The 27345-nt window shown below is 52.6% G+C and overlaps 12 protein-coding genes across 12 annotated transcripts; 5 read left to right on the top strand and 7 right to left on the bottom strand.

Moving 5' to 3' along the window:
* The first annotated feature begins 626 nt into the window (after positions 1-626).
* B0H65DRAFT_160140 (chaperonin 10-like protein) lies at positions 627-1987 on the top strand. Its single transcript, XM_062821223.1, has 2 exons — positions 627-863; positions 939-1987. The coding sequence occupies exons 1-2, from the start codon at positions 839-841 to the stop codon at positions 1979-1981; spliced, it is 1068 nt and encodes a 355-aa protein (XP_062683026.1). The 5' UTR covers positions 627-838; the 3' UTR covers positions 1982-1987.
* A 737-nt stretch (positions 1988-2724) lies between these two features.
* Positions 2725-4770, top strand: B0H65DRAFT_160039 (uncharacterized protein). The gene is made up of 2 exons (XM_062821222.1): positions 2725-3528; positions 3616-4770. Exons 1-2 carry the CDS (start codon positions 2879-2881, stop codon positions 4346-4348), a joined length of 1383 nt encoding a protein of 460 aa, XP_062683025.1. The 5' UTR covers positions 2725-2878; the 3' UTR covers positions 4349-4770.
* On the bottom strand, positions 4517-6320 carry B0H65DRAFT_159977 (S-adenosyl-L-methionine-dependent methyltransferase). Its single transcript, XM_062821221.1, has 7 exons — positions 6062-6320; positions 5922-6001; positions 5771-5866; positions 5674-5715; positions 5502-5606; positions 4802-5434; positions 4517-4743 (listed from the first exon to the last, which is right to left on the bottom strand). Exons 1-7 carry the CDS (start codon positions 6152-6154, stop codon positions 4686-4688), a joined length of 1107 nt encoding a protein of 368 aa, XP_062683024.1. The 5' UTR covers positions 6155-6320; the 3' UTR covers positions 4517-4685.
* Positions 6321-7753: 1433 nt separating this feature from the next.
* Positions 7754-9089, top strand: B0H65DRAFT_461765 (uncharacterized protein). Its single transcript, XM_062826617.1, has one exon. It carries the CDS (start codon positions 7842-7844, stop codon positions 8727-8729), a length of 888 nt encoding a protein of 295 aa, XP_062683023.1. The 5' UTR covers positions 7754-7841; the 3' UTR covers positions 8730-9089.
* A 223-nt stretch (positions 9090-9312) lies between these two features.
* Positions 9313-10093, bottom strand: B0H65DRAFT_571365 (uncharacterized protein; the record flags this gene model as incomplete). Its single annotated transcript, XM_062830481.1, has 2 exons — positions 9313-9820; positions 9882-10093. The coding sequence occupies 2 exons, from the start codon at positions 10091-10093 to the stop codon at positions 9313-9315; spliced, it is 720 nt and encodes a 239-aa protein (XP_062683022.1).
* A 1107-nt stretch (positions 10094-11200) lies between these two features.
* On the bottom strand, positions 11201-12454 carry B0H65DRAFT_159924 (uncharacterized protein). Its single transcript, XM_062821220.1, has one exon. The coding sequence runs from the start codon at positions 12109-12111 to the stop codon at positions 11362-11364; it is 750 nt and encodes a 249-aa protein (XP_062683021.1). The 5' UTR covers positions 12112-12454; the 3' UTR covers positions 11201-11361.
* A 1677-nt stretch (positions 12455-14131) lies between these two features.
* Positions 14132-15530, top strand: B0H65DRAFT_571356 (uncharacterized protein; the record flags this gene model as incomplete). The annotated part of the gene is made up of 3 exons (XM_062830480.1): positions 14132-14418; positions 14502-14518; positions 14593-15530. 3 exons carry the CDS (start codon positions 14132-14134, stop codon positions 15123-15125), a joined length of 837 nt encoding a protein of 278 aa, XP_062683020.1. The 3' UTR covers positions 15126-15530.
* A 216-nt stretch (positions 15531-15746) lies between these two features.
* Positions 15747-17190, top strand: B0H65DRAFT_461763 (Vps51/Vps67-domain-containing protein). The gene has a single exon (XM_062826616.1). The coding sequence runs from the start codon at positions 15983-15985 to the stop codon at positions 17033-17035; it is 1053 nt and encodes a 350-aa protein (XP_062683019.1). The 5' UTR covers positions 15747-15982; the 3' UTR covers positions 17036-17190.
* On the bottom strand, positions 17191-18736 carry B0H65DRAFT_461762 (uncharacterized protein; the record flags this gene model as incomplete). Its single annotated transcript, XM_062826615.1, has 1 exon — positions 17191-18736. A coding segment is annotated over one exon (1392 nt), but the record flags the coding sequence as incomplete, so codon positions are not given.
* Positions 18737-19664: 928 nt separating this feature from the next.
* Positions 19665-21286, bottom strand: B0H65DRAFT_461760 (mitochondrial glycoprotein). Its single transcript, XM_062826614.1, has 2 exons — positions 20648-21286; positions 19665-20585 (listed from the first exon to the last, which is right to left on the bottom strand). Exons 1-2 carry the CDS (start codon positions 20995-20997, stop codon positions 20111-20113), a joined length of 825 nt encoding a protein of 274 aa, XP_062683017.1. The 5' UTR covers positions 20998-21286; the 3' UTR covers positions 19665-20110.
* Positions 21287-21383: 97 nt separating this feature from the next.
* Positions 21384-22697, bottom strand: B0H65DRAFT_159813 (uncharacterized protein). Its single transcript, XM_062821218.1, has 2 exons — positions 22593-22697; positions 21384-22511 (listed from the first exon to the last, which is right to left on the bottom strand). Exon 2 carries the CDS (start codon positions 22271-22273, stop codon positions 21653-21655), a length of 621 nt encoding a protein of 206 aa, XP_062683016.1. The 5' UTR covers positions 22274-22511; positions 22593-22697; the 3' UTR covers positions 21384-21652.
* A 3315-nt stretch (positions 22698-26012) lies between these two features.
* B0H65DRAFT_159824 (translation machinery-associated protein 16) lies at positions 26013-26946 on the bottom strand. The gene is made up of 3 exons (XM_062821219.1): positions 26508-26946; positions 26323-26456; positions 26013-26265 (listed from the first exon to the last, which is right to left on the bottom strand). Exons 1-3 carry the CDS (start codon positions 26765-26767, stop codon positions 26120-26122), a joined length of 540 nt encoding a protein of 179 aa, XP_062683015.1. The 5' UTR covers positions 26768-26946; the 3' UTR covers positions 26013-26119.
* Between the last annotated feature and the right edge of the window lie 399 nt (positions 26947-27345).

The raw sequence follows: 27345 nt of genomic DNA, 5'->3' as shown, positions 1-27345 counted from the left end.
GGCATCGGGTCCATCGCGAAACACCACCAAAAATCATCTTCTTGAACGACGACAACGAGAGCTCAAAACAACGTCTTTCCGAACACCTTTTTCACATTCACAATGCGGGGGTCTCTCGCCAGCCCCCTGGACTCCCGGAACTAATCCTAACTAACCCTAACCGCCAACCCTAACACTAACAAATCCTAACCTTCCCCGTTACCTTGGACGACTTGTACCTTCTGTCAGCACACAATCGCTTTAGCCAAATACACAGTCGCTTTAGGCAGCCCGTTTTAGTCACCTTGATGCCAAGCAAATGACAGCATCCGGGATTCCGGTAAGTCGGGGTCGGTAAGTAACCCGGAAATAGTTCCGGGCCATGGATACTGTTCGGAGACTTCTTTTCCTTCTACACGTGGAATCCCGGGTTAAAGCCAGTAAATCCACCAAGATCGTGGGTTCGGAATCCACAGTACGCAAGATGAATTGGTAATCGACGATCCGGGGTCTCCACGGTGCCTCGGTGTGAATGTTGAATGGGTTACAATCCGCCCCAACCGCTCGGCCTTCTCGTTCGTCCCGCCCGCGACATGGAGATCGTGTCAACGTTGCCTTCGATGACGCTATCGAAATTCCACATGTTTAGTGTTTCCTTGGACTGTGTATATTATAAATCAAACTGACCGCCCACCTTGATGGCTCGGCTTCTTATACGATCCTGACTTCTCTCAAACTATCATAAACTACCTCCTACGAAGCCTCTTCCTTGACGCCTGCAGACTCGTTCACTTGATCAACCTCGAACTGCTCAAATCACAGCTAAACAGACAAACACCTTGAACATACCTCAGTCAAGATGAAGGAAGCCATCGTAGCAGCCGGTAAGCTTTACCCCAGCTCCCCAGCAAAATGAAACCGCCCAAAGAACCACCAACTAACACTCTCACCATCCTCAGGGCCCAAGGTCCAAATCATCGACTCTCCCATCCCCGAGCCCAACGATGACCAGGTCCTCATCCGCGTCATCGTCAGCGGCTGCAACCCCAAAGACTGGAAGCTCCCCGAATGGATGCCCGACAAGCCTCCCCTCAACCAAGGCGACGACATCGCCGGCATCGTCGAAAAAGTCGGCTCGCGCGTATGGGAGTTCAAACCGGGCGACCGCGTCGCCGCCTTCCACGAGATGTTCTCCCCCCACGGCAGCTTCGCCGAGTACGCCGTGGCATGGCAACACACCACCTTCCACATCCCTCAAGAAACCAGCTTCGAGGAGGCCGCCGCTCTGCCGCTAGCCGCCATGACCGCCGCCCTGGGGCTCTTCTCCCGCTTGGGCTTGCCGGAGCCGTGGACTAAGGCCGTTCCCGATGAGGAGCGCGAAAACACCCCGCTGGTTATTTATGGTGCGTCGTCGGCTGTCGGGTATTACGCCCTGCAGCTGGCGAAGAAGAGTAACATCCACCCTTTGATCTGCATCGCTGGGCGCGCGGGTAGCGAGAGGATCGCTCCGCTTCTGGACCAGTCAAAGGGCGATGTGCTGATTGATTACCGCGAGGGCGAAAAGGCGGTTGTCGAGGGCATCAAGAAGGCGTTGAACGGCAGGCCGTTGCTGCATGCGTTTGATGCGGTGTCGGAGAAGGGAACGCCTGAGCACTTGGCGCAGGTGCTTAGCCAGCCGGTGAAGAAGGGGGATAAGGAGGTGAGGGCTAAGGTGACTTTTGTCCTGTTTGACAAGATGGGCGTGCCTGATTATGTGGATCAGAGTACTACTAATGTTGGGAGCGTGCATCGGGATGAGAAGGACTTCGGGTATGTCTGGTATCGCTATATGGCGAGGGGACTGCAGGAGGGCTGGTTTAAGGCCCAAAGGACGGAGGTGCTGCCCGGAGGCTTGGCGGGCGTGCAAGAGGGATTGGAGAGGTTGAGGGATGGAAAGGCGAGTGCGGTGAAGTATGTTTATCGGATTAAGGAGACGGAAGGCGTGGAGAGGAGCGATGAGTGATTGCGGAAGAAGTTATAGAGTTTCGGTCTTGAGCCACTTGTAGATATGTATAATCATCCAGTTTTTAGCAATGTGTGTGTGCATCTGACGCCCTATGCCACCCTTCAAAGTTATCAAACGGAGGTTATCACACTTAAGCCTGCCTATCGTGACGGGTAAACAGCCTAGGTATATAGATGTTAGTGCCTTAACAGACAAAGGGGAGTACCCGTGGAAACCATGATGCATGTTCAACACCCAGCGCCTGTGAGAGCAACGCCTAGGTATACAAGACCACGGGCGGCACATTTGCAGTCTCGACCTATATCAGAAAGAATCTCTTCGACAAAAGAGACTCATGATAATCCCCAAAACCAACCCGTCTTCCCCACGTTCTCTTTTAAGCCTAGCTTCTTCTCCCATTACGTAGATATCTCCCGTTCGTTTGATGCCTCTTATGTACTTCGCCCCTCTACAACCGCCCGGCCCACACGTCAACCCCAAATCCAGGGCGGCCAATCTGATCGGCCTTCATTCGTTGGTCTTCAACGTCCAAAATCCCAGAAAGATAAAACCAACAAACGAAACGAGAGAAACAAACCACACCTAATCTGCGGCCAATCCCGAATTTCCAGCGATTACTTACATGCAGAAAGGTGCAGCAGCCGCCCTGAGAAAGCTGTTTGTTTGGCCGCCCAAAGCCCAACCCCACCCTGGACAAGGATCGACGTCCATGTGGTATGTAAGACGTATATATTTACCTGACCTGCTCGTCATCGTGGCTTTAGATCCGAACTTCAATTCTTTTACAGGTTTAAGCATTACATGTGCAAACCAAATATCTGCTCAATTCCATTAAGTTAAACAACATCGAACAAGAAGTTACACTCAGAATAACCACCCCAGAGAGAGTCCAACATGACTTCAAGGAGTCCAAGCCCACCACCCATGATACCCCTTCCCCGCGATTGGAGCATCAACGACAATGCCAACGCCAACTCCGACAACTCCGACAACGACAACGAAGATGATGCCCAATCAGACATCAGCATCCCCTACTCCTCCCTCACCGAAAGCACCACCAGCACCGCCGGCGGCAACGGCTTTCTCACTCCCACATCATCAGATGCCCATACCGTTGCCGGCGCTGAAGGGGTAAACCTACAGACCATCAACTCGGTCCTACATGAAATGGATTCCTCTTCTTCTTATCATCATGATGAACATTTTACTAATACCATCTTGATGCAATGGAGAGCTGTGAACCACGATGAGATTGAACGGCAAATTGTCAACAACCGAAACCGAGACCGAAACGGAAATAATAGAGACCGAAGTGACACGGCCACTACCTTAAGCACTGGGAACTTGCGGTTGCATAATACTAGCCAGACGAGCACGACTTTGGCTAGTGAAGGAGGAGTAGGAGTAGGAGAAGGAGGAGGAGCCAGGCTCGACGGCAACGGACAGACAAGAAGAAGGAAAGGAGGAGGAGGAGGAGAAGGAGGAGAAGGATCGAAGTCGTCGCTCCACGACTCCTCCTCGTCCTCATCCTCCTCATCCATAAAGTTCGTCACCATCCGCCACTTCTTGTTCGTCCTCATTCTCGGCTTCTCATTCATTTGCTTACACGTCACCGTCTCATTTCTGAGTAGGTCGACCACTAGCCCCTCCAACATGTCCCATGATCATGACGACCTCGAGTTCCCGCCATTAACCATCCTCTCTCCCGCACCAACAGCACCTCACACCCGATCTTCAACTCCCGCACCAACAGCAACTCACACTCGACCTTCAACTCCCACGCCAGCATATGAAAGTGCTCCATCGTCTCCTTCCGGCGATGCCCTAAAATCCAAGCCACAACCACCGCCCTCCAAGCCACGACCACCACCCTCACGCTACACCCGCCACGCCGCCCCCGTTCCCAACCAAACTTTTATCCTCATCGAATCCTCCACCGGCCGGGCGCTGACTCTAATCGACGGGAGCTTGCGATTGGTTCCCGTTCCAGATCCGGATTTGATTAGTATCACTAAAAAATCCCGTCTTGAGCTTTCGGGCAGGGTAGATCCATGTGTAACAAAAGGCCAATGCAACTGGCACTGGCACTGCGTCGAAACCTCGGGGTGGCTCGGCTTCCGCAACGCGGCCTCGGGCACCTTTTTGGGACATGACATGCGGCAGAATATCATTGCGAGTGCGTACAAGCATAACGGGTGGGAGTGGATGACTGTGAGACCAACACCGGAAGGAAAAGGGGGGTATTTGATGGTGACACATTGGGAGAAGTTGTATAAGATTGAATTTTTGAAGGATCGGGGGGGACTGGTGGCGAGAGATACAAAGGAGGTGGAGGGGACGGTTTGGGAGTTTGTTAGGGTTTGATTAGGTTTGGTTAAGGGAATGAGGTAAGTGAGTGGTTTAGGGCTGCATTATGGCATGCCATCTTCGGGTTGGCGAAGAGATGGGTAGGCTTTGAGGTTGAGGATTGGATTTGGAATAAATAGGGGTTATGATCACTTTGCGCCTGTGGTTTTGGAAACCGTTTTTTGGGTTGGGCAGAATTTTCGGCAGAACTGGTTTGAGGTTGATGTATGACTGACGAGTTGTGGCAAGTATCGTGTGAAGTTTGTGTTTACATCTGTCTCATTGGGGAGCCTTTAACGCTATCACGAAGGTTGGAGGTCAAGGTTGACATACCACTTTTCTCTAGAAACCACATCTAAACACACAGCTGTCTCTCTACCCAAGTGAAAGGCTTCTGAGTCCAGACTGACTTCCTGTAGAAGATATGGTTAGCTTATCGGCGGTGTTCCGAATCATTCCATCAGTACTTACAGAGGAAAATAAGCATGTATCTTCGGGTTCTTGACAACCGCCCTCATCCGCTCTAAGAACAGTTGGATCTCAACATCATGCCACCCCAAAACCATTTTGCAAATATAAATTGCAGCTCCTTCCAGCCCAGTCTCGATAGAAAGACGGTTGAACAGCCCAATTTCTTTCTGGATCTTATCCTTCGGCCAGCCTCCGATGGGTATCTTGACCTGGTGGGTGTGAATCTTCTCCGTAAAGCCAGCTTCTCGCAGCCACTCCTTCCAATGTTCCGTCACCCGCCACGTGCAGCCTGTTAAATACCCGGTCTCGTAGAGTATTCTGGCCCACTCGTCATAGACGCAATCCTCGGGGAGTGCACCCTCGTTAGCACGGACAGGAAGCGCGAACTCTCGCTGCTCGAACCATCCCCCGGGCTTGAGGGCGCGAAGAATTTCCTTGTAGAGTTTGGGCCAATCTTGGATGGAGCCGATGAGCGAGCTGATGTGTATGTAGTCGAACTCGTTTTCTGCAAAGGTCCATTCGAGCTCGCAGTTGTCGATTTCAAATTTACAGTTGGGGCTGACCCAGCGTGGTTGAATGGGGGAGATGTCGGTGCCGATGACTTGGGCGCCCGGGAACTGCTCTGCAAAATCACTGATGAGTTGAGGTTTGTCAGTATCGAACAGCGAAGGAACAAGGGAAACAAAAAGGAATAACAAACAGGCACCAGATGCCAGTTCCGCATCCGACGTCCAACACCCTCTGGGGATTTTTCAGGGGAGCAAGGAACAGCTGATTGTCGTAAGCGAGACACATCATATGGTGACTATAAAGGGGGTTAGAGCCACATGGGGTCAAAGGTATTGCGGGCGGTATCATGAAGAGGAGCATACACCATGTCCAAATGATCATTTTGTGTGTCATCGTTTGGTGCCCTTTGAGGTCTGTTAGTTTCCGTATACCTTGTTGGGCTGAGGAGAATGGTTATACCAGTAGTAGGCGCCGTCATAGTTGTGGTACGACCGGCCGTTTATATGGCGGTACTCCCGAATCGTTCTGTTCAAAGAGACAGTGACCGATCGATAGCTAACCTCTGATCAACTTGAATATTCTGACGTAAGAGTGAAACGGTGATGCATACTCGCCATCTTCGAATCCAGGGTCAGACTTTTCGTCGATATTGTCAACCTCAAACATAGGACCGTCATTGAAGTTCTCGACCTTGTTGTCATTAGGAACTGGAACCCGTGTATGTTGTATTTACCTCTTTGGGATGCTTACTGGTATGATATGCTGCTGGAACGGCTCTTGTAAGTGCTCCGATACAGGCGCCAATGTGGACGGTCCAGCTTCAGGTTCCGTTGCTGTCGTCATTGTAGTAGGTTGTTCGAGTTGTAGTGTTTGGGTCAAACCCCTTTGGAGAAATGAGCGTGAAAGATGCGATCAACCGTTCGTAGTCACCGCCAAAACAGTGCGAAGATTTGTCAAATGGAAGCCATTGATTGCTGGGGTAGGACGGTGAACGACTTGGCCGACCGTAGCTGTCTCGAGCTAACGGAACAAAGCATAACCGGCGAGACCGGATGCATTCCGCGGTACAACGGCGCAGCCCCCAGTGTGCATTACCGGGTGCATGACCCACTGGAACAACCCGTTTCTTGTGGTCGACCGTTGGTGGCTTGATCGGGAAAGTCGCAGTTGAATGGATCATGGCGGCACTGCAGCGTCGTGAAGATATCCCGGTGCATGACCAGAATGGAACGAGAAGGCAAGTGGATGACAGGTGGAATGCGACGGTGACAATGTAATGGAGCCTTCTGCTTCCGCTGGGATCCTCTCGGTTTCTCTCGCGGTGACCCGATTGTGACCCGTTTGGTTTGTGTCGATACAAGTCAACCTTCCAACTGGCTCTCCAGGTTGCCATTCAGTGACTTTGACCATCGATGTCGGAATAACGGGTCACCCGGATTAAATAGCACCTGCGGCGGCTCTTGCCGTCTGTCGTTGCCCACGCCGTCACACCTTCCTTCTGTTTTCAATTTCTTTACTGCTGTCAAATGGAAGAACTGTTTTGCCGAGAAGGTTCAGACTGAAAGGAGCGCTCATGCCACTGGAAATCGTATCTGCACCACGGCGTCATTAGTCGACATCGATAAGGTGGTTGCCGAAGCAGACCGAAATCTCTCCGAGTCTAGAGACACATTACCCGGAAAATGCTGTACCAAAGCCGAGTAAAAAACAAAACAGTTTCCCCGTGCCATGGGCTACAGACAAAAAGTCTTTTTTCAAGCTTGACCAAATGTGCGAACAGAAGCCCTTGCTCTATCTTTCTTATTCTTTGGCTTTCCAGAAAGCATGAATCCAAGACGCTCGTGAGTCCGACGCCATTACTCCATTGTGACCGCAGTGATGAATCCGACGCCAAAAAACTAGAGTTTAACTTCATGTTCAACCGAATCCTGGCTAACGCACACACCTACAGGAATGCTATTCCTGAACTCTTCCCAAGCATACAGTCCAACACCAACCTTTTTAGCCAAAAAAAAAAAAAAAAAAAAAAAAAAGGAAAATAGCGTCCAAAATGGTGGTTAGAAGACTCCGGGTTCTGAGGCTCTCTACTCTATTATATAAACCCGGTCGCTCGGCTCATGGGGAGTTGGGGAAGCACGGATAAAAAGCTGCCTATATGTCCCGTCTCTGCCTCTTTCTGTTCTATATGATGCCTCGGCTATCCGTCCAATGGCGTTCTTTGAACAGAAAACATATTAACCTCCAGGCAAGGAATCAAGGAATGTTGCTTAGTTGGCACTTGAGCTGAAACGCATGTTGTGGATGATAACATGGAAGATGTTCTTCGGCACTTATTTTTTTGGCGCCTGTCCCATCAGGGATGGTTGAATCCCGCGGGACTGAAACCCATGAGTATTTTCGGACGAAAAAGTCTCTTAAAAAACGTTTATATCACCACTCCATGCCATAACATCTCCAATATTGACAGGCCGTTCGGTATAGATGTCTTGTCTTCTCAAAGACCTGACCACCTGCTACACACTCAACCACAATGAGGCTACTTAGCTCCTCCTCCTTCCCCCTCCTCCTCGCCATAACATCGCCCCTCCTCCTCCTCCTGTTCTCACCACAAGCAGCCCAAGCCCAAAGTCAAAAAGTCAGCCCAGATGGCCGCCGCTCCGAAGGTATAACATGTCACCGGTCCTCCTTCGGCGACTGCTGTTCTGCCTCGGGCTGGTGCGGCTCTACGCCCGACCACTGCGGCGTCGGGTGTAACCCGCCGCTTTACGGTCTCTGTTCAGGTTCAGGTTCAAGTCTACCGGGGTCCGGGATATCATCATCATCATCATCCGGCCAGACGGGCCCTGCGCAAACATTGACGACGACACTGACCACCGTCATCACACTCGTTACGTTGATTACCTCGACAACAAACGTCTACCAATACGGTCGTCACGACTGCAACCACAACCAGCACCAACACCGCCCAGATAACGGCCACGATTACCGCCACAGAGACAACAACACAACGACCAAAACTCGGACACAAACCCAAACCTCTTTACTCCCCGGTGTCACCGTTCCTCCGACAACATTCACTGTCTCCAAGACCATCAAAGCAACAGCACCCGGCAGCATCATCACCACCACCACTACCACGACCGCTACCGCCCCAGCCAGCACCGTGACCCTAGTCCTTACGACAACCGTCACCCAAAGATGGGGAGGAGGGGGAGGTGGGAGACCAACGTGGACTATTACCCAGACACAGACGCAAACCCAGACGCAGACGGTGACGAGTATCAGCATTAGCACAACCACGAGGGTTAACACCTCCACGGCTACGGTAACGAGGGTGGTGGCGATGGTGGTGGTGATGATGAGGTTGGCCGACCGATGGACCAGGCTGGCGGGGGACAAGAACAAACTGGAGTTGTAGGGGGAGATGGAGGACTACCGTTACAAAGACGGTTACAGTTACGAGAGGTGGTTGAAGAGGGTGGGATGGATGATTTGGGTGCTGAGATGAGGAAACTTTGTAATGGAGAAGGAGGTATGAATGGCACTGGGCTGGATTTTGAGAAGTTCTGCTGAAGAGATGTTCATCGGTCCATGTCGTTAGATGACGAAGAACTGAAACTAGGAGAAGGAAGAGGCAGATTGCCAGTGAAGAAGTTGCTGTATTAATGGTAATTGAAGACTTCGCTGAATCAACCGTGTACCGGAACCGAAGCTATGGATAGCGTCCTAAAGAACAAAGCATAACACAAATAGCGTATACACAAACCGCTAAGCCTCAGCACCCGTACTTTAGAGCAAATACGAGATTCGCTGCGCTCAGAAAAAGCACCAGTGCTGTGAGCTTCAGATTGCATGGCCTAAACGAAATCGAATATCGGCCATATGATCAACGTAAAGCCGCTGAGTGCGGGACTGATGATATTCAATATCATGAAGACCTTAGTCCGCGGAGATATCTCTACTTTTCCGGTACTCTCTTCACTGTGTTTTGCCATAGCATTCTATGCAGCATTGCCAATCTCGTTGCAAGTCTTGCTCCCATCCACATCGTCACAGATCTCCGTCTTCTGCACCCGAGCGTCCACCTCCTGTGGTCCCCGGTACTCGGCGTGGCCAACGATATCCTCGGCCGGGATGTCATACACAGCCTGCTGGCGGATGATGACGCCTCTGCTGTTGCCGTCGCCGTCCCTGGCTACGGTGATGTTCGAGTCAACATCGAGGGTGGCGCTTCCTTCAGGGTTTTGAGTCCATCTGAAGGCCGTTGAGGCTCGGGAAACTTCGCTTCGGCTTGCAGCAGCGATTCTGCGGACCTTGCTCGAGCCTTGGTATTGGCTGTAGGAGGTTGGAGTGGCCTTGTCGTCCGACTTGGTGTCGGTTGAATCCAACGGCGGAAGGTCACATTGAATCCAGTCCGTGGTAAGGAGGTTGTTTGCATCAGGGGTGGAGATGGAGGCGTGACAATAGGCGGCGGGGGCAAAGGGGCCTGCGGTCAGGTTGAAGTTGTACCTGGTGTTGCAACGAGGTCAGCGAAAAGCAGCTTCACAGGACTGAGAAGAACAGGGCTTACTCGACGAAAGGCCGGTTCGCGGAGGCAGAGGCAGACAGGCCGACAATGCTTATGTTCCGTTGAAACTGATCAGCGCTCCGGAGGTCAAATGAATGCAAATGACCGTTGAAAGCATCGTGGTTATTGTCGGTAGAGGGAAAGTTGATGTATTGAGGAGGGACAGCACGGGCTAGAGCGAGTGTCCAGAACACTGCTCCAATGTAAAGCTGCATGATGAAGTTGATATTGCTGGGCTTGGGGGGAGTGTTTTTGATCTCTGGTGTGTTCGAAGGATGTGATGTGATCAGATGAGATGGACTCGGACACCAAGAGAAATCTGGAAACTCCCGGTTCAAGTTCTTATGGATTGCGGAGGTGAGTCAAGCACGGTCAAGGCATGGAACGAGATACACACCGTAGTTGCAAGCCTGGGAGGTGCGACCTGCCACATGTCAACTGCCTCCCATCACACCTTCCACCATTCTGATCCTCCACTTCCACTTGGTGCATGTTGTAGATGTTGTTCGTGCTGCCCCTTCCATCCCATGTCCTACACCCGGGACAATCCACCACGCACCAGCCTCCAGCCACCCGCACCTGCCGCCGCTCCTTCCTTCCCAGACCAGACCAGGAGCCTAACGGGTATATAACCCACCTGGTTGGTAGCTCTTTCACCAACAACCGCTTGGCCGATGGCGCAGTGATCAGCCGTCCTAACACCTCAAACCTCCGAAAAAGATACCTGTCGGTTCGGGAACGATGATGTACATTCAAGTAACCCAAAGAGCGTTCCACATCGTAGACCGCGACCACTTGCTTGCAAGTGGGATCTGTTAGTATCTGCAGCGACAGAAGAAGGTAATCACAAGTACAAAAAAAGACGACAAAAACAAAAAGGTTGAGGTGTTTCGACGGTTGACTGGTGTGATTGGCTGAGCGGTTGTTGGTACTTTTTTTGTATCTTTTTGTACCATTTTCGGAGGTGAGATGGGGTGATGGGTTGGGAGGAAGGAGGTAATGGGTTCGAACGGTGGTTGTGTCTTGCTTTTTCTTTCTTTTGCCGCTGTTGGCTGTCAAGTTGGAGGTTGATATTGCCTTGATATTTATTGTTCCGGTAAATCTGGTGCCAGTCCCTCCCTCACATTGTCCACGAGTGCCACCTACTTTCCACACTCCATGATGATCCTTGATTGAGTACCTACCTACCTCCCAAGATTCTGGAGCTTGCTCGTGACACTGGAAGTTATGATGCTGAGCTGAGCACACTGCAAAGAAAGCACACGAGACAATTCGAAGACGAAGAAGAGCCAAGCCCGATATGATGGTCAGGATGTGTGAACCAATGCATTACTATTACACATTATCACCTCTAGTAGGTAACTTATAAGACATCGTCCAAACTTACAAGTCAAAAGTTCGTTTCATCCTTTTCATGAATCAACTCGAACAGCGCAGCATTCTGTCGCGCATTTTGTCAACCCACCTCGCTACCTAGCACCACCTAATACCCCCTTATCCTCGCATCATCCTCACTCCTCCTCCCCTCATCCATCCTCATCCTCTGCAACCTCTGTGCCAACTTCGCAAACCGCTCATCCTTCCCTGCCAGCCCCTTCAACGCCTCCCTAATCTTCTCCACCGTCTCCTCCCTCAACGGCCCACTGGGACCAAACCGATCCCAAATCTCAATCGTGCCCTCGCCCACATTCTTCAGCTTCCCCAGATCGTTTCCAATATACACCACCACATAGCTATTCCTCCAATCCGGCCTGGACTCCCCAGAGTTATCCACGATCCAACCGCTCCTTTCATCCTCATTCATCCACTCCTCCAGCTGTCCCTCCTTGCCCCAGGCCAAAATCTCCCACCGCTGCCGCATGATGGGCCCGTTCACCTGCGTGAACCCCTGGTCCAGCTCGTCGAGGAAGAGATCGGTTTGCCCGACGTCTTGGATCGCGGGCGAGTGTAGGTTCTGGTACGAGCGCACGGCGAGGATCCGGTCCTTGTCGGGCTCCATGTCTGAGTCGGACCCTTCAGAGTCCGAAGAGACGGAGTTGGTGCCGCGGATGAGAGACAGACAGATGCGCGCGTTGCGCTTGTCCGATTGCTCCTCGGTGTTGGTCGAGTGCGTGGTGTGCCATGTGCCGGTGATCCAGGGCAGGTTGGAGGGGGTGAAGTGGGAGGGCGTGGCGCCGTCGCGGAGGTGGTAAGGGGGGTTGACGGTGATGTTGGCTTCGGTTGAGAGGGCCATCTTTGTGGTTTGTTTATTCGACTTGGAAGTCGTAAACTTGTAAGTGGATTATTGATGAGTGATGAGTAGGAGACTGGAAGTTCAGTCGGGTTGAGAAGTTCCCTGTTGTTTGTAGACTTGCAAGCCCAGCCCAACGGTTCTTATACACGCAGTCGATCCGGGATATATCGGTAATGATCGGAGGCCTAGGGTCGTCAATTTTCTTTTTTCCCTCTCATGCTATTCCAGGCCTTGCTCATAATCAGGGGGTGTTGACCAGTGACCAGCACAGGGTCTCGAATTTCGAAGCATTTTGGTTGTCTAGCCGAAGGCTTCTCCCGCTAGAAACTAACACACGCCCCTGCACACCGCCATCGAACGTTCGCTTCTATCCAATGGCAACATTGGGTGTAGCTGGGGTGCATGCGAGACATTTCACCGATGATTTCCTCAAGATCTCATGTGGTTTATATTTGGCCTGATTCGCCCATATGAGATGCTCTTTGGGTTGGAGGGTTGGTGGACCACGTGAGCGGGTTCTGGTTCTTTTGATCTTCACCTCCCATCCCCCCTTCCTCACCTATCCACCCAAAAAGGTTACCAATAAAACTGACTCGTGGAGCACTGGTGGCGAGTGGTCAATTGTACAACCCTACTAGCTCGGTCTGTAGCCATATTCGCTCTTTGGCCCTCGTGTGCAATCGCTTTTCAGTTGTTCGCCAAATCGTCGGTACGGTATCGTGCAATTTCCCCAACTGGGCCCTGGCTGGTCTGATTATCTCGCTTTTCCGAGAAAGGGGGTTTCCTCAACTCCGGCACTCCGTGAGGCGGTGCTGGAATCCATATCTTTGCCGATAGGCCAAACATGGGTAATCGCCGAGTCGGAGAAAAAAACTCGGGTTGCATCAAGGAGGCCATTTTGATACATATAAGATGGGTGTTGGACAAGGTGTTGGGGTCTTTTGTTGACATGTTAAGAGTCTTGGCACATGTCTGTTAGGGGCCACTAAAAAGGGGGGACATCCCGTTTGAGAATAAGCTGCCAATAGGCGGCCAAAAACCTGCACTTGCATTCAACATGTCAATTCCCGCCACTGTTCGTGAAACACTTGATCGAATGTTGGGAGCAAAGAATTAAGTGGAAGGACGGGGGTAAAAGGGCTCGAAAGTATATAGAACAGTCTGCGTCCAAGTCAGCGGTGTCCACGTAGGGGCCAGGTGACGGGGAGGGCGCTGTGGAAAAGCGCGCTGTAGGACAGCGTCATATGGCTTCGAATGAAATCGTCGTTCCAGGGCAGATTGGAAGGAAATTATGTCGACGTGATGACTAAGGAACGAGTGCTGCAACTCGGCCTTTCATCCGCATCAATAGCTGCTGATCTGGTCTTCAGAAAATTGATGGGTTGAGGTTGGAGGTTGACAGAGGTAGGCATACAAGTGGTTGCAAGGAGATGGACTGCTTCTGCCCCCTCTCCTGAAGTCTGATTAGACTCAAAAGCTTGATAAGTCAGCGGCCTTTGTAAGCATGCTGTAGCCTACCCATGCCCAGAGATCCATCTCACCGTTCACCTCCCACTCTCCCAGTGCGCTACCGACCCTGAAGATCTTGGCGCGGCCGTGTCCGCGTCTCACGATGTGAACACCGACAGATGTAACGGAACGGACCGGTGCGGTCGTCCGCCCGCCCGCCCGCAACATCCACATCGCTGAGTGGCTGCGTCCTTTGAGTGGCTCAGCAATATTCGTGCCCTGAGTAATCGCCAGCTCTCAACTCCATCTTTGGACGATGATTGAAGACCTGCCGCGTACCATGCGGCCGCATCACATCTTGGTTAGGAACACCGTGATGTCTGAAGATGACAATCCGCATGTGCTTAGGAAAGCAGCCAAGATGCCGTGATGATGGATATCAGCAACGACTTGGTAAAGATCATGGAGTCGAGGTGTATAAAGTCGGCTGATCTTCACGCTTCTCACTCATGAAAACCCGCTGTCATCATCAGCTTCCATCTTGCCTATCCCACCGGCGCCGAAAATCAAAATGCCCCCCCTCGTCTGGCTCGTCACTGGCGCACCTTCCGGAATCAGCCGTGCTACCATCAATGAGATCATTTCTCGCGGTGACAAGGTCATCGCCTCCGGCCGCAATGTCGAACTGCGCCTCGGCGAACTCAAGTCCGGCCACGTCGCCCTGCTCGAACTGGACATTACCGCCAACGTCGAGATCCTGGAGCGCAAGGTTCAAGAAGTCTGGAACATCTTTGGCCATATTGACGTCCTCTTCAACAACGCTGGGATGTCATCCATGAAGAGTGTTGCAGAAGCCGAGTACGTCACCGTCCCGACAATCACTCTGCTTACACCCCGACTCATCTGTAAGTTAGCTAACTTGACCTGTTCACTTATTTCAGCGAAGCCTTCACAGCCCGTATCTTCCAAACCGACCTCTTCGCCCCTCTCACGCTAACCGCCACCCCATCACAATCGCATACACCTCATCAGCAGCCGCCTGGACTTCGCTCCCTTTCATGGGGACCTACAGCGCCTCCAAGGCCGCTCTCTCCAGCTACGTCGAGTCCCTGCACAAGGAACTCAGGCCGCTTGGAATCCGGTGCGTCTCCATTGAGTGCGGCGGGTTCCCGACCAATCTTGGCCAGCCGCGGTTTGAGGCGGATTCGGCTTTCGGCACAGAAGGAACGAGTCTGCCGGATGCGTATGGCCCGCTGTTGACGGAGGTGGGAGGCATGTTCATGAGCGATCCCATGAAATTCATGCCGGGAGATTTGACCAGGGTTGGGACAGCGATTGTCGATATTGTGAAGGCGGAGGGAGTGGTGGGTGATAAGAAGTGGGTGGCTAGGGTGCTGCTTGGATCGGATGCGTATGAAAGCGTGGTGCAGAAGTGTGAGGAGATGGTCAAGGTTGCGGCGGAGTGGAAGGTGGCCAGTTTTGGGACCGATCGGGAGGAGGCTTTCGAGGGAAAGACGGATAAGAGGTACTTGAAGTTTACGTCTATCGTGGACGAGGAAGAGTAGGGGGTTGTTTGAGGGTCCAGACTGGGATAGGGTTTCGAAGGAATAAGTGAAGAGATTGGAAGCTCTGGGGTCAAACCATTCGAACCGTTATTTCAATTCTTCGCAGATCATCTCAGGGTTGGAAAGGAGATCCATCGTTGACGTTGCCAAGTCGTTGTTGGCCTGTTCATGGTCGATCATGTCGATCGATGGCTGCGTTTCTCGGATGCTGTTTGTTGATGCTGGTGGGATGAATTTTGACGAGGTATCTGGAGGTGATTCGCGGGGTACATTTCATTGTTGTTAACCAAGCTTGAAAGGTTGAACTGATTTTTTAATGTTGTATTGGTCGGGTGGGGATGCTTCCTTTTGATGATGATGTTTGGGAACGAATGATGAGTTGAGTTGATGAAAGGTGAAAGTTACGACATTGAGAACCTTTATGGCTGCGGTGCGGGGAAGGGCCCTGGGGAATGGGCGGGTCGGGAGCTGCCGCTGACGCGCCTGCCGCGCTAACGCAGCCCTGAATTGCCCTGAGCTTTAGTGCGGTTCCACTGCAGCATGGACGCTGGGGTAGCCTTTTCAGCCGCAACCGATTGAGTGCTGTCAGGGGATAACGTTGGTCAGAGCTCCACGTCATCCCATTCCCGCTCTCCAGTCTCAATTCCATCGCCAAACTTCCACTTCCATCTCATCTCCAGCATCACGATACCCCTCGACCGACATAGCGGTTACAGTTTCATCTCGGTCATTACCAATCCCAACGGAATTCGAGAAATATCGATTCATTATCGACTCCTAACCGACCACGCGCATCTTCACCCCGCCATTCGCACCACCATCTCGGGCTTCCACCAGCGCCTGCCAGACACTCCAACATGTCAACAATAGCCACCCCGCGCGACACAGGGACGCCCCTCTCGCGGCGCATCAACTCCTCCCAAGCCCTCAACAACTCCAACACAACACCCACCTCCTCCACGCGCCCAAGCCTCGACGTGCCCCGATCCGCCTCAAGCTCGCCCAACCCTTCCGCCGCCCCCGCCGCCGCCGGCAAACGCGCCAACCGCGCCGCCCTGCGCGAGTACTACAACCTCAAAAAAGCCCAAGCGGCCTCTGGCACGGGTACCTCGACCCCGATCCTTGAAGTAACCTCCACCCCACCATCACCCGACCCATCATCCAACAATGGCAATGGCGGCTTCCAACAATCCCTGTCCTCATTCGACTCCATCCCCGCCTCGCCCGTCCTCGACTCCCCCGACTTCTCGGCGCAACCGTACCTGTCCGAGCTCCTACAGTCGTCGACGCTGGCCGAACTCCTCAAGACGTACGCCCGCATCCTGTCGGAGATCCGCGCTTTGGATGCCGAGAAGAAGGCGCTGGTGTACGACAACTACTCGAAGCTGATCAGCGCGACCGAGACGATTCGCAAGATGCGCACCAGCATGTTCGACTCGAACTCGTCGACGGCCGACAAGCTGGATCCCATGGCTAGCACGCTGGATGCTGTGTTGGGGAAGGTGTATGAGCTTGCTAGCGGGATTAGAGGCGAGCTTCGGCAGCGGTTGTCGGAGGGTGGTGGGGGTGGGGATGGGAACGAAAATGCTGCGGAGAGACGGAGGGAGACGGAGCAGCTGCAGGATAGGGATCTGCTGGAGGGAATTGAGGATGAGGAGGAACGGAGGAGTAGGAAGGAGAGGAGGGATAGGACGAAGGAGCTGGCGAGGGAAGTGGTGAGGGTTCCTGAGCGGTTGAGGGGGCTGATGAAGCAGGGGAAGAAGGAGGAGGCGGCGAGGGAATGGGAGATGCCAAGGCGGTTGTTGGAGAGGTGGAAGGAGAGGGGGGTTGGAGGGGAGGATGTGGGGAGACTGTTGGAGGAGGGTGATGCGATAGTTAAAGGGGAGGAGGGGAATAGGACGTCAACATAGGGAATGTTGGGGTGTAACAAAGGGTTGATGTTTTGTTCTTCACTTTCAAGCTTGGGTCGATCCGGCGAGGCTTACGTTAAGAGGTGTCTTTACATACCAAAATACCAGGTGTAGGGATAATTGGGCTCTCGGCAAACGGGAGAAGTTTATCAAGAGATTCGCGTAAATAGCGTCGCATACTTGAATCAAGAGAAAATCTAATCATCGCTGTACTATTTCTCCACAAAGACCTGCATGATCAATAAAACCCCGGACCAGAGCTCCAAGTCCCATTCCCAAACCACGTCCCGACCCCAGAATAATCCATACTCCTGCCGTCCTCTCCCAAGAAAGCGAACCGAAAATACTCAGGCGTCATCACCACCCGTGGGTCTCTCTCCCACCTAAATACCTGATCCTCCAGCGATTCCTCCGCAAAGAACTTTCTATGCCTCTCCACATCATTCACCATGACACTTACCCCTTGCAACCGGTCCGCCTCTTCCCTTCCCCTTTCCCCTACCTTCGGCAGCACCAACGCCTCCAGCGTCTCATTAATCCCCTTCCACTTAAAAGCAATACTCCACATCTCCGACGCTTCAGTAGTAAGATAAACCAACGGCTGCCCATCCACCACCGGAACCAAGCTTGTCCCCAACAACCCATCATCCCCCCTCAGCGCCTCCGCCGTCTGTACAACCGAATCGAACCCCCACCTCGCAACCCCGTTGATGAACAACCCCAACAGCAGTCCCTGGTACACCAGCGCGGGCCGCGTCTGGATGCTCGTCAGCGGCAGTAGCAGTAGAGCTAAAACGTAGTGATGGATTCGCAGTTCTAGCGTTCCTAGCCCCGTTAGAGAGATTATCGCGCCGACCGCGATTCCCGCCAGTAACAGGCTGTAAAAGGATAGGTAAGGGAGGACACGACTCTCAAGCCAGAAGGAATAAGCCTGGTAGGCGATGGTCAGCGACAAAACGGCCACGATACCGATGAGAGCTACCACCGCGCCCGGTTGTTGGGAAAGGTCGTGCGCGCTTAAGCGAGAGAGGGGGATCCATGATTCGAGAGTGAAGTTGGAGAGGGCGCCTGTCCAGAGCGCGCCGAGCCACAGGACTGTTTTTTCGACGTTTGCTGAGGCGGGGATGGCGCGGAGCGTGGTGTTACGGGAGCAGGTATAGAAGAGGACGGCGGAAGTGAAGGTGGCGGGGAGGAGGCGCTCGAATAAGAGGGAGATTAATTGGGGGAGGATGGTGTCTGACGGGCCGGAGACGTTGGGGGGGTCGGAGAGTAGGCCGACGTGGGTAAAGATGGTGAGGAAGCTGGTGAACCAGAGGGTCGTGGCGGAGGTGGTTAGGAGGGAGACGAAAGAGGTGAGGAGGACGGTTGGGGCTAGGGAGCGGGCTGTTTTCATTTCCATCTGTGGACATTCCTCGGGACCGGTCAGGGCTGGATGGATGGTGAAGCCCATGGGGAAATAGGAATCGAAGCCTAGACTCTCGATCCCTCCGCCTCCTTTTCCGCCGAAGAAGGAGTAGTATTCTCCCACCAGCTCTACCACCCCGCAACCGCCTTTAGAGTCGGAAATGACGCCGGCGTGCATTGCCGCTTGACAGACGAACGAGTCACCTCTGTATACCCCCATCTTCGTCCCCGTCCCCGTCCCCGTCCCCGTCCCCGTTCCTGTATCCGTGGCAGCAGCAGAACCATCTCCGACCACCCCACCACCAATAACCCAAGGCCTATAAACCACCTCCTCCCCGCCAACCCACCTCGGATTCAGCACCTTCACCTGCCTACAATCCGCCGGGCAACGAAACGAAAAACTGACGTTCCCAAAGGGCTTGCACCGCTCGCCGTCCACGCCGCATTCGTTTCCTGGTCCCCAAAGTGTTGAAACGCAGTCTAGGTGCTTCACCACCTCTCCATCTGGGTCTAGAAGAGTACCTTTGGAGTGGACCAAAGAGAGGGAGAAGATGGTGAACCAGAGGAGTAGACCGATGGATAAAAGTGCTGCGCGCTGCCATTGATAGGAAATGAGGCGTTCTAGTGTAAGGCGGGGGAGAGATTGGATTGACGGAAGAAGAAATGGGGTGAGGGTTTGCCGTTGGGGGTGGGAGGAGCCGGAGAGGAAGGTGAGGAGGCGGCGGAAGAGGCCAAGTTGGGACTTGGATCTTTGGTGAAAGTGGGTGGGTTTGGTCGTGGTGTCGGTGTCGTCTAGTTCGAATTCCTCGATGTAATCTTCGCTGGTAAGCAGTTGGGCTTCTTCGTCTTCTTCTGGTTGGTGGTCGTCATTGGCTTGGGACCGGGATGGAAAGGCTGGATGGTGGTGGTGATCATCTTCGTCTTCGGTTTGTTGTAGACCGCTGTACTGGGCCCGGTTTGGATTATTCTGATTCATGTTGTATTCATATCAATTGTTGATATTTGGGGCGTTTGTAATGGCAATGTATGTCCTGAGTGCTCGTCTGCCGTTTAACGGAGTTCTGGGGAAAGATGTTCTCCACAATGAGAATATTTGGTCTCGGTGACTGTGTGAATTGAGAGCAAAGATGCAAGTGAGTGTGGCCGGAATCCTCGGAACCGACACAGCGATTGATAAAAACGAGGGGATATCACAAACACATTGTAATAGAGAAAGATGTTGTTTCAAAAGATGTAAGACGGAGAGAGAGTTGAAGTTGGATTCAGCTGGGCTGAAGTCAATGACCCCCCATTCAACCAATGGCAGGGCCGCTGGCTTCCAGGGGTACCTTAACATGGCTTGGAACTGGAAGGGGCAAGCCGTGCCATACCACCATAATGACTTGGACCTTTTGCAATCACAATTCTGGTGGTATCTCGGTTAGAAACAGCCTTGTCCACCTGGATTTTGACCCTCTCAAACAGCAGCTTCGTCCGCGCACAATCTATTCCCGCCGGCTTCTGTTGCATTATACAAATTGGTATTGAGTCGTGGTATAAACATAGCGATATAATTACAGGTACATGTCATACATCAGCTGCGGGTCCAAAAAGCCGTCCCGCAGCTTCAAATCCTCTCCTTCTCCTTTTTAACTTTTTCCGTCCTCGTCACAGCATCTCATCTCTCCCCATTTATTCGGCATCAACGAAGCCCTTGAGGTTGTTGAGCCACCTGAGGTACTCCTTCTGCTCCTTCATGTCAAGGTAGTCGGGAACGAAGAGGGCAAGGGCCTGGTTGATGCCACGGTCCTCGAGGTAGCGCTCCATAAGGACCTGGAGATCCTCATCGAGGGTACCGAAGGGAGGGCCGGGGTAGACGGCCTGGGCAGCGTGCTGGGTCTCGGCGCTGTCACCGTGAGCGAGCTTGGCGTCGTGGTAGTAGAACATGTTGTCGACAACGATGGAGCCGTCCTGGGCAACGGCGTCGATGTTGAGGGCACCCTTGCTGGGCTTCTCAATGACAATGTTGAGACGGACGGGAGCGCCGCCGTCCTCACCCATGTCCTCCTCGTTCTGGGCACCCTCCTCGTCACCGAGAGCCGGGTCCTCGTCGAACATGCCAGGCTCGTAGTTCTGGAGGTCGGCGATGGAGAAGGAGATGGTGATCCTGGGGTATACGGGTCAGTACTCAAGCTGTGACTGCTAACAGTTGCTGAGGATTAAACTTACTGCTCGTTGCCAAAGGTGCGCTTCAGGACAACATCCTCCTTGCCGGGGGTGTCGACGAGCTCAAAGGGGCCGTTCTCAAGGAAGTCCTTGACGGTGGCGGGAACGGGCTCGTTGGAGGCAATGTCCTGCTCGTAGCCAATCTCGGTGGAGAGCTTCTCGGAGAGCTCAGAGTCGATCTCGGTAGCGGCAGCGCGGAAGACGGTGGTAGAGAAAGCCTTCTGGGGGAGCTGAGTCCTGAGGACGTTGCTGGTAGCGCGGACGGTGGCGCGGCCGAGAGTGATGGGAGAAGCAGAGACGGCGCGGAGAGCACGGGGCGCAGCGGTGCGCGCGACAGCACGAAGAGACATCATGTTGACGGATTTGGTGGGGGGTTGTTGACTATGGATCGGATGTTTGGGTCCGATCGTGTTGTTGCGCGTTGGGAAAGAGGACTGGAGTGTTGTCGAGTGAGTGAAGAGACGAAAAGAGAACGGGAGTGATGGAGGAATTCGATGACAATCCACAATGGCTCGATGGATCCGCCGAGAGCTCCACGAACCTGAGAGCAGCTGGTCCCCAGAAATCTTCAAAAGCTCCGTCGCTGGCGCAGAAAATTCCGAGCACAGACCATGGGACCCCGGCTCAATCGATAAGAGCCCCACCGATAAAGCATAGCGTCAACCGATAAGCTCCTCTTGGCGGGAGCTCCCCCACAATGACGCTTTGGGCCCACTAAAACTTTGTCTTCAGTTGTTCTCCGTAGTATCGACGGCGACCTCTTCTGCTCTCACTTCACCTCCCGATGACCATTGTTGATGAAAAGTTTACTTCCTTCTATTCGAAACTACCCTTTTCCTCACGGCCATGTCTTTAACACACTTATAACCTCTAGCCATTCTACCTTTAGCGTCCAACATTTTCAGGGTCCAGACCCCACTCTCACAGCATTCTGCTTCCAGGGATCAAGTGCCTTGAATGCCTCGGATACAACGAACGCCATAGCCAATGCCAGTAAGAGAATCTCATCTATATGAACCGCCCATCATACCTCCTCAAATCAGCCTTCATCTTCCCCATTCTCCTCAACCTCCTCTCCAAATCCTGTTGTTGTTCCTGTTGCTCTGATACCGATAAAGGTACCGGCGGCACTGGCACATACTCCCTCCCTTGTCCTTGCATCATCATCGATGCCGTCGTCGCCTGACCTGATACCGAGATCCGTCTCTGCTGCTGCTGCTGTTGCCCCCTATTATGAACACCACCACCACCCCCCATAACTCCATAGTGGTAGTTGTTGTTGTTGTATCCATACATGGAGTTCACACCCTGTGGCCCAATGGGTACACCAACACTAACACTGCTCCCCCTTCTTCTTCCCCCTCCGCCTCCTGTGCTGCTATTCGGGCTGTTACTTCCACTACCACTACTGCTTCGAGACCGGGATGCCGAGGAGGTTGTTGTTTCGTCCTGGCATTGCCAGCACTTGTACCCCGTCTGATCTCGTTGACTGGAAACGCCAGAGAGGCAAGAGCCAAAGATGCCGCTGCCGCTGTTCTTGGCCACGGAGCAGAGCTGTTCGGAGATGAGGACTGTGTCCTCGCTGCTGCAGCGGCGGCAGACGCGGATGTGGGTTTTGTAGGTGCACATTTTTTTTGGTCTTGGGTTTTTGGTTTTTTGGTCTTTGGTCTTTGGTTTCTGGTTGGTGATGTGTACCCGGTCAAGTTAACCAAGAGGGTGGTCGAAAAGATGTGTGAGATTGTGGCGGATACTAGGCAAGTGGTTAGATGGATGATGGTGATGTAGATAGGACTGGAGAAGAGCTAGTACCCACGTGGAGATTGTTTGGAGTGAGGTTCGAGAACGAGTGGTGGTGGTATTCAACCTTGTAAGTCCAAGTGGGGATGTTTCTCGGTTTTCGAAGCCTCTGTTTTGTTTTAAATACTCGCTGACGTCTTGCCAAACTCATAAACGTTGGAATCACCACCAACACCTATATATCGTCGACCCAGGAAACCGTCCTCGGTATAACCGAAAGTCGAAGCACACACACTGGCCGAGACAAAACCAGCGTCTAATTCTCTCCGGTGCAACAGGTGCAACAGGTGTGCTTAATGCGAGTGCCTCGTGGTGATGGTGTACCTAGGTAATCCGCAACCCTACCAAAGTGCATGGAAGCATGGAAAGATCGAAATGGAAAACAAAAAGAACGATTTAGTCTGTTTCAGACATCCAAGGGTCGCCCATGAAAGGTTTTGTCGGCTTTTTTTTCTACCCAAGAAGTAGGTAGGGGACTGACGTACTACTTTATATCATTTTGGGAAACCTGGGGTTTGCTTGTCGGTTTGTCGGTTGTCGGCTTGTCGGTTACTTCCAACTAACTTGGGGAGGACGAGAGAGTCAAAGCCCACCGGAACATGACATGGATGGATGCAATGGATGATAGGATGGACTCGACGTCAGTCCAGTCCAGGATTTACTTCCCGTGTGTCTTGTATGTCTCGCGCGTGTCGTCCGTCCGTCTGTCTGTCGTGCCCGTTGTGGTTGTGTGGTGGTGGCCATTGGGGTGGAAGGTAGCAGTAGCAGTGCAGCTCCGGCAAGCCATACATTACATAGTGGGTTTCACGATTGGTAGACATGTTGAATGGTTACTCCAATCGCACGACACACACTCCTCCTCCACTCGAGGAGGGAAGAGGTTTTTGGAACGGGGAATGGATGGATGTCAGCATGTGTGGCATCGAAGGTGGCTGTATGGCGTAGACGGGAAAGGGTCTGGTCTGTAGGGTCTGGATTGAATATCTTGAGTCTTGTGCAACCTCAGCTTAAAAGTATCCGCCGCTGAATGGCCATGGACGTTTACCAGTACACAAAAACATCCATCCACTCACTCTTCTCCTGCCAATCAAGTTTTTTCTTGTCTACCTACTTACCGGTCAGAGATCGAGCAGATTGCCATGCGTTCTGTTACCTCTTTCTAGTGTCGGGAAGAGGTAAAAAAGCAACCAAACGAACGCTCGTCACCCTATCAAATCTTGCGTGTCCGGCTATTTTGTAGCAGTGTCCAACTGCACATGTCTGTCTCATGCATCAAGCCTCGAGCTTCCTCCCCGACCAAAATTACTCCCGACGAGTTTACTTCCTGGGTCCAATGAATTTGGGCCTCTTCTCTTTTTCTCGCTCTCGTTAAATTCACCAACAAGTGTACTACGTACTCATCATGTGTGCGTTAATGGTTCTCCTTGCCTGCCGGTTCGTCGTCCCTCCGTCTACCTATCCCCATCAATATCATCATCCTCTGTTACCACTACCCGACCTGTCTGTCTGTCGTTCACCTTTCCCCTCATCTTGTACCCCCCTTTCTTTCTATCTATAGGGAAAACGTACAACCTAACACAACTCCCGTCCCTTCTTATCCACCATAACTTGATCGACCAGCTATTGGCGTACCTTAGCGGGTGGGTGGGCTAGCTGCTTGCTTGCTTGGGGCTCGTGCTTCCCTTCCCTTCCCTTTCCTCACCCCATTTCCCTCGCCGCGGCTAGCTACTTGCACATGGAGTATGTAGTAGTCCAGGAATGGAGGAAAGATCGAGCCAATCGATAGAACTACCCTAGATGAACTAGATGATGAGGGGAAGGGGGCAGAAGAAGAGGACTGAGAAAGAATGGATCTAGCTACCTCTATAGAGTTCTGAAAGTACCAGGCCTACAGTTCTGCAACCCGCTCCCAAAACAGATGGGCGGTTTTGTTCAAGTTGAGATATTTTGAGACTTTCGAACCAAAGAGTTTATTTACCCTGCTTCAATGTCATGCCATGCTGTACCATGTTCTTTTTTCACCTGTCTTGCAAGCCCTGCCAAGAAAATGGTAGTGTACCTAGGTAGGGTTTCTTCCTTCTTCTTCTTTTTCCCCGGCCCTCCTCCTGTGTGTAACACCGAATAACCTCTCTCTCTCTCCCTAGCGCGCCTGAATGGAAGACTTGGGCAACCGCAACGACAAATTTACATACATACATACCTGGACCTTGAAACTGCAGCCAAGTAACAAAGTCCTATCTCATCCCTCATCCCAAATCATATTCCACCCTATAGGGAAACAGAACAACCAAACCGCTCCGAGTATTGACGAGTCTCTAAGTTCCCAGGAGAACCCTAGCCAGGGCTCTCCGAACTCCGGTGAGACCGCCCCCCCCGAGCCCGGTCCATGGCAACGTGCAGGACATGTGGAATACCGGTAAAGCCAGGGGGCAGCCAAGGGGCAGCCAACGAGCCAAGGGGGGGAATAATACCAAACCGCCCACGGCTACCTGCTTTTCAGGTGCATATCGATGAGTCCCTCCCTCCTCTCTGACTGTTTCCGCCCGCCACACTTGGGTGCGGGAGAGGGGGATTGAGGAAGGAGGGAAAAGTAGGATCTAGCTTAGCGTTGCTTTATGCCCACGAGCTACGTAGTGTTGTACAGCATCAACTGGCAGCTTCTCCCGAGCGGCGCCGAACGAAGCGAAGCACTAGAACACTCGGTGTCGCTGTCGATCACTTTGCAAATGACGGGATGAAAAGATCCGGGACGAGGGAGGTAAGAAATCGTCGAATCGGGCGTTGCCGTTGAGGGAGTGTATGACATTGTGTGTAGAATGGGCTTTTTTGTCCTTCTTTCTATATGCAGGACTCATGACGGGTTCCAGGGGCAATGCACCTCTTTAATTTCCACACTTCCAACTTTTTTTTTGTTACCGGTATGTCTCTCACACGTGGTCTCACGGTAGGAGACCTGCAGCCCTGTAAGCAAGCCTTCCCAGGGCACAGTCTTCGGCTGGTCTGAAACATGTTTTCTTTTCTCTCTCCCAGTTCCCATGAACCCTTTTCTCCATCCCTAACTGGTGAACTGTCCGAGTTGACGGGGAGTGTGGGCTGGCTGGCTGGGACAGGCTGTCGGTAACTGAACCCAGCATGAAATGGCGTCCTCGACACGTTGCTCCCACCCCACCCACCTCCTTCTCGAGTCTCCTCCCTTCAGCCCTCTTTCAATCGGTTCGGGCCCGAGAGCCGTTTGGTGCCTGGTGCCTGGTGCTTGGACAAGGTGAAACTGCAGTTTGTATGCACAGCGATAATCGAACCCAGGGGTCACGGCAGCAGCCGCGTTTGTTCAAGGTGTAGTAAGCAAGCAAGGTACGGATTGCGGATAGGGTAAGGTAGGAGAGGTAGAGTGGCTTGTGACAGGTTGATTGATGAGGCTCGTGAGGAATGAATAAATCTCTGTCTGGCCCACCTTTCGATATCATTCGTGGACACGGCTATGTAGCACGACGCATGGCATCTCATCAGGGTGACGAGCAATGCGGGAGACGGGAGGAGTAGCCGGCTGGCGTTCAACTGGGACTGGGACTGGAACTGAAGGGCTGGAAAGGGTATCATTAATGTTTGTTGAGGTCCAGCTGCCTCGCTCATTCTGGGTATCTCCTTGGTTAGATGGGAAAAAGAAGGGGCGATGTGCTCTCAGTTGGTCTGAGGAGGGAAGCTGGCAGGCGCGGATCTTCCTGAGGCCTGGATCTTGACCCATGTGAGGTTGGTGAGGAAGGCCCAGTTGCCATCCCATCGATCCAACATCTCAGTGGTCTTTTCATTGGTAAGATCGGGCAAGTCTGTGAAATGGTCAGCGACAAGCTATCCCTCGTAGAAGAGAAGAGAGGAGGACTCACAGAAACCATCACGCTCCTCCTTGTGAAGCGCCTCCATCTTCATCCTCAAAAGATCCTCCTTGGCGCTAGGCGGCCTGCCCTGACGACGAGCCTTCTTCATTTCGTCATACTCCTCATCATGTTGATGGCAGAATCTGGGTGGATGGTTAGAGATGGTTTGTCCAACAGTCGCAGTCAACACTCACTCGGCAATCTTCTTCTGGATGGCAGGGAGCTCAAGCGGCTTGTTCTCATTTTCACGAGTAGCCCCTTGGAAGAAGGCGATACGGGTGATCAAAGGCTGGTCCCTCTTGCGCCTGGCCTCAGACATCTTCACGAGACGATCATCGCGGACCTGGGCCTTGTGAAGACGGCGGGAATCGCGACTCTTGGCGTGGAGGGCTTCAATGGCACCGCCCCTCTTCTTTGCAATGGCCTTGCGTGCCTTTTCGAGAGTCTTGGGCATGGTGAAGAATAAAGGTCGATGATTGTTGGAAGATGATGATGGTTATTGCCGTGGTGAACAAGGTACGTATATCAACAGGTGAATTGCACTACGGACGGGACTTGCCCTTTGGCGGTTGGGATGGAATTTTTCGATAAGCGGCCAGCACTGGGGACGGTGGACCTACCGATAAGGTTTACAGGTAACGTTAGACGCTGACAACCGTTTAAGTGGTTGCAGCTTGGGTGGGGTTCGATTGGAGAATTGAATGTCTTGGCGGTGAGCTCAGTGGTTCAAGCTGTTAGTGCAACTAAGGGAGCTGCCATCAGGGCACCAAGTACTTACACAGTACCTACACAACCCGCTCTCAAGTCCGAGAGTTGAGGTATCTAGATTTACACTTTGGGGCTTTAGATGCACACTTCATCGCAGTATAGAGTAATCGGCACTCAGATACCTCTTTTATTGCTGAAAACCGGTGTCCAGAGGTGTAAATCAAGCTCATGCAAGACACTTCGTCGAGTCAAGGTAGGTACCTGTAGGTACATGTCCCAAGCTCTATGTTTTGTACACAAACAGAGCCAGTGCTTGGGTGCCCC

This window comes from Neurospora tetraspora, assembly GCF_033439725.1.
Source record: "Neurospora tetraspora strain CBS 560.94 chromosome Unknown B0H65scaffold_3, whole genome shotgun sequence".
Lineage (NCBI taxonomy): Eukaryota > Fungi > Ascomycota > Sordariomycetes > Sordariales > Sordariaceae > Neurospora > Neurospora tetraspora.
Note: the sequence above shows the minus strand (reverse complement) of the source record. Positions and strands in the feature narration are given on the sequence as shown.